Source organism: Cydia pomonella, chromosome 5 (genome assembly GCF_033807575.1).
Source record: "Cydia pomonella isolate Wapato2018A chromosome 5, ilCydPomo1, whole genome shotgun sequence".
Lineage (NCBI taxonomy): Eukaryota > Metazoa > Arthropoda > Insecta > Lepidoptera > Tortricidae > Cydia > Cydia pomonella.
In genome coordinates this window covers 10,036,268-10,053,417 of record NC_084707.1, presented here as the reverse complement: position 1 = coordinate 10,053,417, position 17,150 = coordinate 10,036,268, and the positions used below count along the sequence as shown (strand labels likewise).

The 17,150-nt window shown below is 37.9% G+C and overlaps 1 protein-coding gene across 9 annotated transcripts in view; it reads left to right on the top strand.

Moving 5' to 3' along the window:
* LOC133518276 (muscleblind-like protein) overlaps positions 1-17,150 on the top strand; it is a 166,125-nt gene that overhangs the window by 127,392 nt on the left and 21,583 nt on the right. Inside the window, exons 1-2 of one of the 9 annotated variants that reach the window (XM_061851940.1) lie at positions 8,566-8,668; positions 9,042-9,153. The exons of the other annotated variants lie outside the window; for them this stretch is intronic. Of the exons in view, the coding sequence (XP_061707924.1) occupies positions 9,118-9,153 (36 nt within the window). The 5' untranslated portion in view covers positions 8,566-8,668; positions 9,042-9,117. Of the gene's footprint in view, positions 1-8,565; positions 8,669-9,041; positions 9,154-17,150 lie in introns of those variants that run through there. 9 annotated transcript variants of the gene reach the window in all.

The window sequence follows — 17,150 nt, the reverse complement described above, 5'->3', positions numbered from 1 at the left end:
AGGGACCAATATTTAGTAGTCATAAACGTTAAGCACTTCAAGTAAGGATTTAGTACTGTTAAAGGTATACTACCAGTTTGAAATTAAGTGACGCTCTATTTACTTAACCAATCGCTAAAAAAATAGACTTTTTCCCTTGCCTACTCTGCTAGCTCAATGATATCAAATATTGTTAGCCTACGCAAAAAAAAAAACAGTATAAATTATGGTACTTGTGCCGACTTACCGCGCTAATCCCAAGTAATGGGAACAGAGGAAGCGAATGTTGATTACAATGGTTGGTACTTGTGCCAATACTATCTACAACTTGTACCAACAAACTATGACATGATATATCATGATAAGGTATACCTTTGAACCTAAAAAAACTTACATCGGTACTTGGTGGAACGTATGTGGTATCAGTATCTGCGTCATAGTCATTACTGTTCCCGTCGTCGTCGTCAGCTTGATTTTTTTTAACTGAAAATGAAGGAAAGGAAGTTACCTACATAAATCAAATTTAAATATACGCGTGTGATATAAGATATGTGGCAGACCTCGATGTGGACCCTCGACGGTTGACTGGTTATCCATGACTTCCTGAACATACTGTGTATCTAACTATAATATACAGATTGTAAGGGACAGCGTACCGAAAACTTCAATCGTCAGTCAGTCAGGGCAGTCAATGAAACTGTAAAACTTCCTATATAATCATAATAATATGCAGGGAAAAGAATAAAAATCGTCTTCATACATATTGTTTAGTCCAGTGCGTGATGATATTGTATAGGACCACGAGTCCACGACATAGTCGATACCCCTTCGGCCGCGTACGTAACCGATCGAGAAAAGGAATTGTCCGTTTTAAATTACCGTTATAAATACTATCTATTACTTACACGTAATTGCGTAAATATGTATGTACAGTCAGCATCATAAATATGTATACATTTCGGAACTAAATTCTGGGGAATAAGGTTTAAAATCGTATACACATATATGATGCTGATCGTATACAGTCACCGGTAACATAGTATCTTCCTACTTATGGCCCTATTTTATTTTTATTTTTCAATTGGTAGTCACAGGCTTAGGCTGCATTTCCCACTAGAGATGAGTGAAGATGCGTTGCGAGGAATGTGTTTGTTAAGCATTTTTAGGGTTCCGTAGTCAACTAGGAACCCTTATAGTTTCGCCATGTCCGTATTTCTGTCCGCGGCCTAGCTCAGTGATCGTTAATACTAGAAAGTTGAAATTTGGTATGAGTATGGAAATTAATCACGCCGACAAAGTGATGAATACAAAAACTGGAAAAATGTTTTTGGATACCTCCCGTACCTACACATGAAAAAGGGTGCCTGAATTAGAATTTGTATTATTTTTTTCGCTTCAACCCTATTGTGTGGGGTCGTGGATAGGTATTTCAAAATTAAATTTATAAAACAAATTTTGGATAAAATGAATAGATTCGTAAATAATAATAGGTCTGAAAGTAAAAAACATGCGAGGCTTAATAATAACTCTCAATGAAAACTACATATTGAATAGAATCGGTTGAGCCGTTTTTGAGTTAGGACTAGGATTGGTGCCTTTTCGAAAGTATGTAATGGCAGTGAAGAAATGTAGAAGGGTGGCATAGCAGATTAAACCGATATCTTGGCCGAATTTAAGTAAGCCCACTCTTCCTAGCTGCTTTACTAAATATATTGAGTAGAGAGTCTATATATAGATCTTATACTTCATATTTAATGGTTAACTTATGCCTAAAAATTAAACACAATTAGGTACACAATTTTAACGTTTCTTTTATTTATTCTGATTTAACACCAATAAATAAGTAAGTAGTCCGATTCGTTTTTATGCAAATCGAAGGGGAATTATTTTGATTCAGTCACATACACATGAAAAAACTGTTTTAATCATGTCCATGAATAATTTCATGATACTTACAATGTCCTGCACATGTTCTCTATCAAAATTTGTTAAATTGTCTTCCGCATTAGCCACTTCTAACCAATTTTGGTCAGGGTGGAGATGGTAACTGCACGCTTTTGTGCCAGGCGATATATACAAATTGTGAATGTAAAGCATTCGAGCTTTGAATAGATTGGGTATGTCTTGTGTTAGATTCAGACATCCGCCGAAGATGCAGGAATTACTTTCTGGCGTCCTTTTTATCATCCCGATACCTTCCAGTGACGAGTCAGGTTCTTAAAAATAAATAAAAAACATGTTATTTTATTTCAATTGAATTTTGAAATGTGATCATAACTGTAACTTGAAATGACAGTTCAATGTCAATTGGGCCAGAGTCGGTGGGACAGTTATTAACAGTGATCGATTTGGGTTTAATATGTAAGGACCGTATTTTATACATTTATAGGCAAGATAAGTCGGGTTAGGTTCGTAAGTAGAATCATGTTATGAGGTCGTAATTGCAGCATGCCTTAATTTTTTTTTTATAATGACAGGTCGCGTTTTATAACGCTACTAGATGTAGGTACCCGCGGCTAAGCTTACATACAGACTCTCTAAAAACATAACCCTCCTTCGGCAGTCGGGTAAAAAGAGAGGCAAACAGCATTTTAATCATGAGTTTTCAGTTCGAGGCGGACTACTAGTATAAATATTGTTTCATTACTGTTTGGTAGATAAAAAAAAATTAGTAGACAACTCGCCGCTTTTCTACCACTTCGACCTTTTTTTTTGGAGGATACGCTCTAGTGGTTTTAGTATCGGTACGTTCTGCAGACGTTGCCGTTTTGCTACTGGGACATTTTGTTATTTGGGCGTTATACAAACAAAACTTTAAAGAACTAATTCCAATCTCCAACCCAGGCATTCTCGGTACTATTAAGACAATTTACAAAATTAGACATTATGCAACCAAAACTTGATGAAACTATGTTGGTTAATTTGGTTTTGCTTACATTGTCCTGAAATGTAGGCCTTACGACCCTAATCTGATAAGTCCTGTAAACGGGCGGGAGGACGGTACGGGTCGTGATAAGAAAATTCATTCCTCCTATGCAGCTGGTTACGAACCATTTGATGAACAAAATGCGTGTCGTATCACGCATAATGGAGGGTTCCGTACCTTCAATGGACTAAGAAAAAAACTAATATCAAAAGGTCGTATCTGCCTAAGAAATATTTTTTTTGGAGATAACTCAAAAAAAACTTAACCAATAAGGTTCAAAATCATTTTCGTTGAATTTCTACAAAGATGTACATATATTCTCAATTTTTATGTTCATTTTTTGGTTCTCTGGTTCGAAAGTTACAGAGGGGGCACACTTTATAAGACTTTTGGGGCATATTATTTTGAAAAACCTATCGAATGATTTGCCACATGTTGATATTTGGCACTGACAATTAGTTAAGTACATATATGGAGTGCCCCCGTAAAAATACTTTTTCTGCAATTTTACTTTCAGCACTCAAAAATTTCATCAATATTTCCTTTATAGTTTATGCCTGAGACATAGGGACGGACACACGGACATGACGAAACTATAAGGGTTCCGTTTTTACCATTTTGGCTACGGAACCCTAAAAACTCCTTGTTCCAAACCGGTAGGTATCATACGAAGATATTTTTTTTATCTTCGTTACCAGTTACAAAAGATCGGTTACGTACGCGGCCAAAGGGTCCTATATATCGAAGCAAATATTTCTATAGATGTTATTTGACTTATTTGCCTAGACTAGGTGTTGCTGTTGGTGTCATAAGTCATAATCTCTGATTTCCCTAATACAAATCGTTTAGTAAGCTATATATGCAATAGGAGTGATGACACACATTAAAATTTGAAACAAAATTTAGCAAAGTGTAAATTTAAAAAATGGTTATATAAAGTACAAGCTTGAAAAAAAACAATGATACTATTCGATTTCTCACACTTTCCTGTAAAATAAACTGTACAGCAACTATGTACATACAGTCAACCAATTTGATTCCTAGGCCACTCTAGCACCTGGTCACAATAGCTAGTTTTGTAGTGCATAGTAACGTTTATACGTATCCATGGGCAACTGTCATTGCGACAAGGTTCTACAGTGGCCTACAAATTAAATTGGTTGACCGTACCTACACAATTATAATTGCCGTCCGATTTATTTCGCAATCAAAATCGCAATTTCATTATTTTCCCATACTTAAAAAAAGGCCGGCTCCCTAAAGGGTGACGTCACAGTTTAGTATCATTTTGCTAGAAGATTTTGAGTGTCAATTCTGACTTTTTTGATACTTTAACAAAATTGGCCACATATCTATACCTAAATTTGGGGTCAATTGAAAAATACAATAAAATAAACAAATATGCCAAAATATTATTAAAGAAATTCGTTTTCACTGAAATATATGAAATTGATAGATATTTTAAGTAAAAATGAATGTAAATAAGAAGTTATAAATTGACAACGAAAAAAATGGTTGTTCTTTAAAAGTGCGTGATTGCGAAGCAATGAAGGTAAATGGGCTTGTTTACATTATTTCAAATTTCTATCGACTCCGAATATATACATTTAATCATCACAACAAAACGAATCGATTGATACCAGACATTAAAAAATCATCATTGTTATTATTTACGAAAATTATTTACTCACCATTATCCATTATTAGTCTCGTTCTGGTAGACATCTTACAAGTTACCTTGCGTCTGTTCACAAAGGACGCAGCAGCACAAATAAAATTTGGCGTTCAAACAAGCTTCAAACCCTTGGTACACGAATTAAAAACAAACCATCATCGCATTCCAAGCCAAACTCTTAGGAGATAACAATGGCAAGGTCACGATATCCAGGGCGCAACTTGATCGGTACCGTAGCGAAGTAAAAATTACATATATACACGTCACAAATATACACCGCGACGCCAGCTCCTCTTGTAACGTGCGGAGTTTCGCGAAACTAAAGAATTCAGCGGAATGTTTCCCAGTGGCGATCTCGCTTCCATGCCAATATTTTGCTACACGACATTGCATGATCACTTACGTCCACTGACGAAAAATCAAGGTAGTTCAATATTGCGTCCGTATACTAGACGCAACAAGTCAGTCGGACGCAGTATGATATGTAAAAATCGCTATGTTGGACGCAAGACGACAGCCAAGATTTATATATATATATATATATATATATATATATACAAGAATTGCTCGTTTAATGGTATAAGAGATGCGTCTTTTTTCTTTACAAAAACTATCGCTAGAAACTAGGTTCAGGCAAATATTCCTGCATTAGTTTTCAGGGAGAAATCTGGGAGTAATTTAACCACTCACATGCTTCATATTTTTCAGACTTGACTTCTATTATTATAATGAAATAAGGGTGACAGCTGGTAACTACAGTTACCATAAGCAAGTGAGTGGTTAAGGAAATGAAGGCCCGCCAAGTCACAAAATCTTACAGAGAGGTCACGAGAACATCCAAATGTGGCAGTAAAACTGTTTAAAAATATGTCGAAGATATGGGCATCGGCAAATATTCAAGAAAAGTTAAGCCCACAGACTCCGAAAAAAAATAGCTCTGAAAATGTGGGTACGTCATTTGGTGAAAAATTAAAAAAAAAAACAGCTATTTTTGCATTATGGGACTAATCATATGTCACTTGAAATGGAAATTCACGGGAAGGTAACTATATTTGAGAACACCAATGGTCCAACGGACGAGTATGTGAAATATGTCAAGCATACGAAGTTTCCTAAGGAAGATAAAATTGTAACTAAAAAATACCTACCTACATTTGTGTTTTCGACACGGATGGCTTTAAAGTACCTATCATAACTGCCATTAAATATCTCGCATTCGAGAATTTTTTACTGGCATTTAACGTTATTAAAAAAAAAAACATAAAAGTTATAAAAATAACCACGTTGTTTTTATTTAATACGACATTTCATTTTGTCCAGATTAAAATCCGAATACATTATCTTTAAAACGACGCGACAAAAGCCGACTGAGATGCATAACATCCATTTTGACTTTTTATTTATTTATTTATTTCCAAAATAGTTGTACAGCATAACAGTAGGTATATGACTTTTCACTATGTATCGCAATGCCCTCTTTATTTCACTTGGTACAATGACTTATGCCAGGTAAATACACATTTACTTTACGGGCCGGTGTTCTGAGCAATTCCCGGGCCTACCTACGTAAACAAAAAGTTTGTCAGGAATCTATCTCGTGGGCCCCGTTCAGCGGCACGTAAATACCTCCGAACGAGTCGAATGCCGCATGTGTAGTGATGTACCGCGTAAAATATCCCCCGACAATATTTCGCAATCAAGGAAATTCTAAAGTCGATAACAGCACAGTAGTAAAATAAGTGTTTTGTTTTTCTTTCTTTAAAATTTATTTTTACATTTATAGTCGACGAAGTCGAAGTTTACATTTATAGTCGGGCAAACCAATTTGTCAATAGACAAAGAGCGAAATTCATAATTTATATGGAACTTTGATAATCGATTCACCGGCCCTACATTTTCAAACCTACTGCTTTTTTTCTACTGTCAAAAGCGGTTTGCATGACTACATTTATGAGTATTTTGACTTTGTCGATAACAAACATTTCCAGATACTTATATAGAAATGTATTCCCAGGAATATATTGATTATATATTTTATAAATACTAGGAATCTCCGTTGAAGATTACAATATAAGCATGGTCAAAATATGCACGTTCTGATTATGAGGGAAACCTTTAAACATATAACAGCACCTGGTAAATATTCTCGGTACTGGGACAACACTATCCGTGTAATTCCACAAACAACGGCACGCATTAAAGTTTTTGCTGGGCTTCAGCCCCACACCAACTCATGGTTCCAAATTCAATTTCGCACCTAATAGGTGAATCACACGTTCAGGAAAACTGGCGTCTTTCCTGTGGACAGTAACTTAACAATTTTGGTACATTTTACTAAGGCGTTCATCATATAGCTTTTAAGTAAACATTTTGAAAATGGCTATAAAGGGGCCCACTGATTAACAGTCCGCCAGAAGCCTGCCAGTTAGAACAAAAAGTTGACAGTTCCGATACCGATACCGTCCGGCGGAATGTTAATCAGTGGGGCCCCTTTAGGACCAAACAGGAAAGACGCATAACCTATACTAAACCGTTGAGAGCGTTTCGGAAATATTTTACTCACCTGACACCTACACGGCGCCGTGATTTAAAAGTTAGAAAACAAAGCCACTACAAATTATTGTAACTGTAAAAAGTAAGGATTATAATGAAATATTTAGTTAATTTAAGTCATTAGATATCACCACAATTAGAAAATAGTATAATGTTATTTTCATTAAGATTGTCCACTCTGTTAATTCTTATAGCCGCGTTATGCAATCTTGCTATCATTAAAAAAACATGCCCTGTAAATATTCACCTGCATGCAAACTTAACGTACTCGTATGCGTTTAGTCATGTTAACAGCTACACTTAATAAATTGCGCGTTGATATCTTGTTTACGAGATCGGATCATATGAAACATGTGTTCCTTGGAATACCTCGCGTATTTAATTACAGTTAGTCATTAATAATGACATGAGACGGTATATTCACAAGGGGGTTGTCAGACGATATTGGGGCAAGTGATCCTGTCGCGACTCTTAGCGGCGAATAGACTACCTCCCATGGACGAGTCACTACTCATACAATTATAACTATTCACTTGCATACCTCGCAATTGTTTGTATTCTATAACTTAGAATATTCATATTTGGAAGTTAGTTTTTGTTGATTTCGATTTAGGAGCGCATAAGCCTTAAACGCGGATGGAATTAAAATTGCAATTGCATTCTAGTACTAAAGTATTAGCAGCAAAACATGTAAGGAGAGTGCGACGTGTAAGGTTCCGTCTAGTGGGTAAGTGATCAGATGGCTCGCGAGTCGCGCGACGCTCGCGCCGTCACGCACCCGTCATTTGTCACATCGTCCGCGACACCGCCACCTACTTACTATTACCATCATCAATGACACATACACGTCGTGTACACTACGTGACGGATTTATACGCCTCTAAAAGTTGCTACCGAAATAACGTTAACTAAGGCGCAATTCTCGTTTGTTTTTTGACATCCACCTGACATGATGATATACACAAAATATATATTAACGTTTTTTGCCTTCTATTCAGGTATTAACACTGAATATATTTGAAAGATAATAGCATCACTTCATAAGCGCAGTCAGTGATGTTATTATTAGTTCATGACGTCCACGATGAGTGATGATGACGCGGATTTGTCAAATCTAACCTTTGACAATATGACGATACGACACACGTCGTCGTGAATGACACGATCTATATAACGGACATCTTGAGAATAAAAACTATTTGACAAGACAAAATAGTGACCCCGACTTGTACCTTGCTGACTTTTCATTATATCCTCATAATTATTGCTTCTATATTTTATTTTGCAAATTTTGCACTATTTTTATGGATTAAAATGAAATAGAAAAAAAAACGGATAAAGCTCCACAATGGTCATTATTTCCTAAATATGATCGGCGCTCATCGACCGGCTGCACTTAAAAGGCTTTTTGTTACTCGGCGTCACTTATACTCCAGTCTATTCTGGCGCGTCATCGTCGCCGCTCGCGTGGCGTTACTTTAACTAAATAGAACGTGACTAAGTTAAAACCGCTCTCCATCACGGATTTAAGAGGCGTAAGTTAAACATTTTTCCGAGGTAACCCGTTCGTAGGCATCGAACAATGAGGCCCGGTTCCGAAACAATCAAATTAATTTTCTCCGTTGTTGTTTAATTAGCGTCGAGTCTGGATGGCGCGGCGGGCAGCCGGTGTTTATCATAGAAAACAATCGCTCCCCGTCCAACCCCCTACCCGTTCGCGACCCCATAACACCACCGCTTCTTCCACAAAACCCCATTATTATCAAAGTCAAGTCTTTCCACCGGAGTAACTTTGATTCGTCACTCCTGACGCTGTTATCATTATTAGCGACATTGTTTGGGCTAATTGACTTCGGCGTAAACAAATCGCCCAGACTTGACTAATGTTTTTAATGTTTTTTGTTTCAGGTAATAATTATTAGAGCCACGGTGATTAATTATGATTTAAACCAGTGTGTAAGTGAGCAGGAATTGATGGCGTGTTATGACCTCATGTGTTATGATTACAAAGTTACAGAAAGTAGGTAACAGTATAGGTTTCGTAATACTGTAAGTAGTTTGTGATTTATAAGGTAAATATTTGTCTATAACTAGTGCAACTATACCAATATTTGGTACTGCTGGTTTGGTTTTCGCTTGGTATAGCTGGGTCTTGCACGCCCTAATACCACTCTAATCATGCGCGTTGGGCGTGTGATGGGTAATGTAATTTCTTAGGACAATTGACAATTTCGACTCTTGATACGTAGGTATAGTTTCTTAAAGTAATCATTGTGTCAATAAATTTAAAGATGAGAAGATTTTTTTGTTACTGTGTAATATGTGGTAAGCCCAATCGATGCACATGTTGTAGGAAGATACATACTAAGTATAGGAATGGGTATAAAAGAGGCATTATTGAACGCTAAGAATATGAAACAGTGTAGTTTACATTGTGCGAAGCCTTACAGCGAGTTAATCTGAAGCCATATTTAATTAAATTGTAGCCGTGGGTGACCGTCGCTACATGCCCACTGTTGAGTTAACAGCCTTCCTGTTCGGACGCGTCACTCTTTACTGGATTTCCAAAGCTGGTGTTTTCAAATCTGTTCGGTAAGGATATCATTGAATAGTGTAACCGTCGACGTTTTCACTTATGATAGTTAGAAAGGCAAAAAATTTAATTGGAGCGAGTTTTGAGTTTCAATTTTGAATTCGATAGGTTTTAATTATTTTCTTGCAGTTCCCGGTCATAATTGAAAGCGTATTTTTCAAAAGATTTTAGAATTCCTTATTTTCTACTTGTGGTATAAACTCAGACATTAAAGAATAGTAAAAGCAACTCGTTCACGTCGGTCTGCGGCGGCCACTAATCTAATTATCCACAACGCTCGTCCGTCGAAAAACTAGCAAGTATGAAGCGAGTGCAAGCAGTTTGCTCCATTCTTTTCCTGTTAACTTCGGTGTTGGAGCCGCAACCGCCCGCCCACTAATATAACGCGACGCTTGGAAGTGTTCACCCTAATATTACGTACTTATTTATTTCTCCCCAGACGGTAATTGCGTTTCTTCATTTCGTTGTCCAATCGCATCTATCGACCGCGAGTGATGACCGGGCTTTATTAAGGGATTATTTTCAGTGATTGACCCGCCCCGACCTGACCTGAACCTTTGACCTCGCGCCGGTGGTCTGCTCCCTTCATTTGGCTAACCTGTTTAGTGAGATTATCGTGTCTGTAAAGTGGAGCGATGCGAAGGGTAACGCTATGTTAAACGGGAATTCAGTGTCGCTACAAAATACATCAACAAATTTATATAACAGAGTTGATAAACGAATAAATTTCCAAGTTTTAAAATCATCAATCTTATAAAGATATACCGTGAATAACAATAAAAACGTACGGCAAATTTAATTCGGGGATAAAACCGATCACTATAACTTCTATAAAGTATCAGAGAGCATAGTGGCTAGGCATAGGCGGCTGGCCTAAACGGCTCAGTTCCGGAGGCTCTATTTGTAACACGGCGTTATTAATAGCCACGATAGCGGCGCGGCCCGCGGCGGCGCACGATATTTGGGAAATCCGGATTTGCATAGGATAATGGCGTACCGGTGCAGCAATGTGTACCTTGTCACTAAAGCGTCCTACGGAAGTCCTGCTTTTAAACGCTTATGAGGCCTTTGTAATTTGACAGATGCTATTCCGTAGATAGCTCCGCCATAGCGCTCTGCGTTTTCAGTTTTTACACTCTTTTTTAAATAATTCGTACCATTCGTGATTGTGACGACGTACACTAAAATGTCTCAAAGAAGTTCTAGAGGCGTATTCTAATTGTAATAACAGTCCATGAATTTGATCTGGATTTGTTATGGATATGATCTGTCAGTGTCAAAAACACAATCTGTCACGGTCTAGTTCCCCCGTTGCGATGTCGTCGCGTTATCCGTTCATAACGCTGTCAACGCCAATATCAATATGCAGCATTTTACGAATGAACGCGGCATGGCGATTGCCCGTTCACGTGTCACTGCCACGGTATTGATGAAGGCCCTATAATGGAATTAACCTATCTAATGGGCTGACAATATAGCCGAGCCAAGGAGGTCGCATCGCACCTTTCTTAGGACAATTGACAAAAAAACTCCATAAAAAGTAAGCTTTTAAAAATCGGAAAATATAAACATAAAAGTTATTTAAATTCTAACAGGGGACAATATGAAAATCATTACTCATTCTGGCCTCGAATGTCCAATTCCCCGTACGTCCAGTCTCCGTATGTCCATTGCCCCGAACGTCCAGTCCCCGAATGTCCATTGCCCTGAACGTCCAGTCCCCGTATGTCTAATGCCTCAAAGGTCCAGTCCTCGTATGTCCATTGCCCTGAACGTACAGTCACTTAAATATTAAGAACAACTTACATAAAATTAGGAAGCCTACACCAAAGTTATCCCTTAGCCCTCTCCTATGATGTTCCTGCTACGAGCTACGACCGACGCCAGCGTCGTAGCGCTAGGTCGGACGTGTAAAGTTAATTAAACGATGGCATCACCCAAACATGCTAATCGCAACCTGTCTCTGTCACCTGTCCAAAGGATTTAAAAAGCAATTTAGGGCAAGATAGCAACGCGCTCTTGATTTTGTTAAAAATCGTCGTGCCCTTTTGTCGCAGTAAATTTTAAAACTTTCGTAGTCTGTAATTAGAAACGTTAATTATGAGCCGATTCGAACGATCACTCGCTTCGCTATCTAAAGTAAAGTTCCAACTGAGAGAAAAATATAATTATATAACTCCCTATCGCAGGTGGTTCGACGCGTAGGAATAGAACTGTTTCTTTTTTGATAATACTCGTATTATGCAGTGCTAACATAGCTGTTGTAAAACATACCTACTAATACGAATATGTTAGTCACAGATTTACTCAGTGCGATTATTACTACAATGAGTCACGTACGCAAATTATCTTACGATTCTACTTACATTCCTACACCAGTTGCAGTTCTATCGATTCATAGTTTTATTATACGACAGACAAACATAGACGAGCTGAGTATTATCAACTAGCGTCTGGCTGGAATACTCAAATGTTTAACAAAACGTAATAAGTAATCGTGGAGGCAGTTATTTCGTTCGCGATAAGATCGAATTAGATAAATAAATCATTTCGTATTTCCCTATATTCTATACCTATAGGTACCCAACTTAAAGTTAATTAGTAGTTTTCAGTTGCGTTATTTACGAAAAACTAAAGGACCTGAATACTAGTTCCACACGTACTTTTTCTCTTGTTACACGCTATTAGTAGGCATTTTCTTGCATTTAGCTTTAGGCTTTAAATATTTCTTAAAAAATACCATAAGAATTGGGATTCCAGCAAGCAAACGACTTGTTTCTTTAATTCGTACGAAATAACGGTGAAAAGGAAAAATCACGATGATAATTGGTGGGAGGTGGTGGAGGGAGGGTCGCGTGCCTGATGTATGCGCCGCCGCCGCGACGCCAGACCCGCCGGCGCCGGCCGATGCCGCCCCACAATGCAGATATCGTGCATGCCGCCTCGCACCATCACCGTTTACCACCACGCGAAACTCTACCATCTACCACCAGACCATGCTACTATGTCAAACAAAAAAAATACAATTCTTAATTACGACCTAAAGGAATAATAAACCTTGCGTTATTTTGACTTCAGGAATTTTACCAATCTTACCTGTAAAATGAATTGGTATTTCAACTTTTACAACATCTGCTCTTGTAGTACTTGTACCAATAGGCATTCGAAGGCCGCATACTATGAAAAGCTTTGCTGGTGGGTTTTTGATCGATGGCTCTCGTAATGACGCGGGAAACTATTTCCTACATATTTCCTCCACTCAATAAAACATCGAATATGCTTATTTATGTGTCCGCGTCAGTTTATTTGCGGCTTTGTCAATGCGTCCCGTAGTGCCGACTACACTCGAAGGACCGTCATTTGTCAAGATTATGGCTGTTTGGGGATTGAGATATGAAAAGCGGTTATTGTTTTGAATATTTCCCTACTTATGGTATAGAGCTTCATTTTTGTGTAAGCTTACGATACTCAAATTCAGGGCTTATTATCTTGTAGTTTACATTCCTCTTATTAATTATGTGCCTATACACGAACAAGAAACTGTTCTAACATCGTAAACCCTTAATAATGTATAACCAATAACATTAGAAACCAGTAAGTCATTTAGAAAACTTCTTCATAATAGTAAAACCTAAAAAGCGTTTTAAAGTACCACACAACTTGCCCGCATCCGCGCTGTAGTTACGTACATGAGATGGCACAATTAGCACGTACAAAACTCGTCAGTCACGGCTTGGCGTCGAGTGGCAATTACGGTATTTCATCCTCAATAAAAGTGCACTCGGGTGCCACTAACGCCTGAGAAGTCCCCGTCGCCTATAAAACTAATGTGAACATATAAAGATTTAAATGACGACCCCGAACAGTCCGGCGGCGTCGCGATCTTTCGAATACCTACAAAAACTTGCGTCGAGTTAACACATAAAAGAGCGCAAATAAATTTATTTATTCATCAAAATGTCGATTTTAACATGAACGAACTTTCCCTCGCATTGTGGCCCTAATACATGAAAAAATATAACACCCTTCAATATTTACCTCATTACGTTTAGACGACGGAATACGGCAGTCGTACAGCGTGAAAGCAAACATTTTGGCGATTAATCTGGGAATACAGTGCTATATCGGGGCGCTGGAGGCGGCGGCACATTTATTTTATGTGCCGGCAATGTTACATACGCCATAAAAGTCGTTACGGCGGCGTAACGTCTCGCCGGCGTCTTGGCCGCTTTAATTATACCTAGATAATGCGGCGCCGACTGCTACCCGCGTCGTTGTCGCTGCCGGCCTCCCGAACATTAACGTAATACGATGCAATAACGTACTTACCACTTCCTGATGTACTCACTCAGCCATATGTTATAGTAATGCCCCACCTAATCACCCATACTTAGTAAGGGTTGCGGTGCGCCAATCCGGTGAAAGAAAACCTTGGATCGTGTTGCGCCGGTAACGCAACCATATAGTTCAACGCGAACTATATAGATAAGATAAAGATAACTATCTTATTATTCAAGTAGGCATAATACGATGCGTTTATGAACGTCAAATAAAGCTACACCGGCTCTAACCCTACACCTCTGACCCTAGAAGATTTAAATCCCCCCTCAATTGGAGGAGGGTATCCCAATATGGACCGGCAAGAAACTCGGCGGGACACATCTTTTCAAAACATTACATCTTATAATTAACATGCATTAAATAAGAAAAAAAAATACAATTTAGAATACTGTAGATAATATAGAAATCATGCAATTACATACAGTAACTACTTTTCTTTATAGAAATTTGATATAAAATATATACATATATGTTATATCAAATCATACAAATACGTAGCTCTTTCAGAAAACATATCGAATTCTTACAAAGGGAAATGAAAAATAAAATTAATAGAGAAATGAGAATATACATTATATAAATCTGACAGATTGCTATACCTAATACAAAAAAATATTTGATGTGCTTTCTTACCTGAGCTGTGTCACCTATACAATGATTTTAATTGCTACTTTTTTTTACAGTTTCTAGTTTGGACCATGCATGTTTGTCTGTCAAGTAGTCCTCGACTCTGTAATAATAATAAGCCTTCAACATCAATAACTTTTTAAAGTAATTCTTAAGAGCTGGCAAGGGTAATCTTAAAGCATCGTCAGCTAACTTGTTATAATGAATGCATTGTCCAACATTGACTTTTGTACTTTGCGGACACGAAACTTTCTGATAGAAAGCTTATTTTTATTTCTAGTAATATAGTTATTGACATCTTAATTCTTAGTGAAGGGGTCTAGATTCTTAACAACATAAATAATACTATCATAGATGTATTGGGAAGCTACAGTTAAAATATTAATTTCTTTGAAATGTTCTCTTAATGATTCACGTGCTCTTAAGTTATATATAGAATGAATGGCTCTCTTTTGCAAGACAAATATAGTCTGTATGTCAGCTGCTTTGCCCCAAACCAGAATATACCATATGACATTACCTAGTTGGTTACTAAATTCTGTTACTGCAATAATCTTTATCTACATAAAATATACGAACGAAAGTTGAATAAACTATATATTAAAATGAAGTACACAAAATCAGGAATTACATATGACAATATCATTCAAAATGGCCTCCTCTGGCCTTGACAGAGGCCCTCAAACGACGAGGTCAGTCATCAATAGCGGCACGCACTATTGTCATGTCTAATTCCGTCACTGTCTTAACTATGGCCCGCTTGAGGGAGTCTTAGATTTGTGTAGGGTTTAGCACAGGCTTTCTCCTAATAACCTGCCATATGGCATAATCCAGGGGGTTAAGGTCCGGGCTGGAGGACGGCCAGTCTTCGTGGGCAATAAAGTCAATTTTGTTCCTTCGAAACCAGGCTTGAGTTGTTTTTGCCTTATTTGCAGGAGCTGAGTCCTGTTGAAAGACCCATGGCTGGGTTTGAAATAGGGTGTGGCTTAAGGGCTTCAGTATTGGTTCGAGAACGGTTTCCTGGTAAACTTTGGCTCCAGTTTTCACACCTTTTTCACAGAAATGAACCTGTGTTAGCCCTGAGTATGACACACCCAGCCAAATCATCACATAAGAGGGATGATGGCCTCGTTGCACTCTCGGAACAGCCGCAATCGCCTCTTGACTGTTTTTTGCATACACTCTGTCATTCTGGCGGTTACAACATTCTTCAATGGTAAAAAATTTTTCATCTGTAAATAGTATTTTTCGGTGGCCATTTTGTGAGTACCGCTTCAATAGCACGCGACTTCTCTCTAGCCTCATAGTCTTTAATCGTCCATGAAGCAAATGACCTTTTTGTCTGCGGTAAGCGTGTATTCCAAGGTCTTCATTGATAACTTTTTTTAGGGAGGTTCTCTTCACAGACATCTGTATTGCCAACAACTTTTGCTTCCGGACGGGGTTTCTTGCAATTCTCGCCTTCACTGCCTTTATTAGAGCTGGGGTCCGAACGGTGCGTGGTCTTCCAGACCTCTTGCGGTCATCGAAGCTATGAGTACTATTGTATCTATTAATTGTGCGATAAACAAATTGTTTGTTGATTTTTAGGTTTTCAAGCAACTTCAAAATCATGTTTGGCGGGTGCCCACATTTGTGCAACGCAATTACTGCGATACGATTCTCTTTTAGGCCCCAATTCATTATAGATACGACGAGATAAGCGTTATGTGTGGTATATAATTATATCGATAGCATTTGTTTTAACGGAAATAAGGAGGTTGCAAATCGAGTAACAGAACTTAGTAACCAACTAGGTACACTATAAAAATAACTATAATATACAAAGCGGGCTGTCTCAACATTGGTCAATTGCCTGATTCTCCTAACAGCGTAAGCGGCCGAACTTAATTTGTTAGCTAGCGTTCTTATATGAGGACTCCATTGTAGATTTTTGTCCAATGTTAAACCAAGAAACAGTGCTTTATCTACCATCTCTAAGCATTCGTTATTCAAAAGTATCTTAGTCTCGACTGGTTAAACATTCGGCAAAAAAAATCGAGTGCATTTGGTTTTCTTAGCATTAAGAAGCAAATTGTTAATAGTAAACCAGTTAAGTACATCAACGAGTGTGCTATTAATTACACTGTAATCGGTAGATTTCCGATCAACTTTAAAAAGTAGTGATGTATCATCAGCAAAAAGAACTGTTTCACAAAGGTTTTCTACTATACATGGCAAATCATTTATATAAATATACCTATACAAAATGGACCTATACTATATACCACTTAAATGAAAGTGCGTTTAATAAGGATTTATGAAAAGAACCGCGCAAACTGTAGGTACGCACTTGACCGTGGCTCAGAGGTTCGACGCAAGGGGTGCGAGGAAGCCCCTTCGATCCCTAACTTGATGTTATGATTTTGAGTGGCTGTTTAAACGCTCGCGTCATTTATAAATTTCTTTGATCTCGT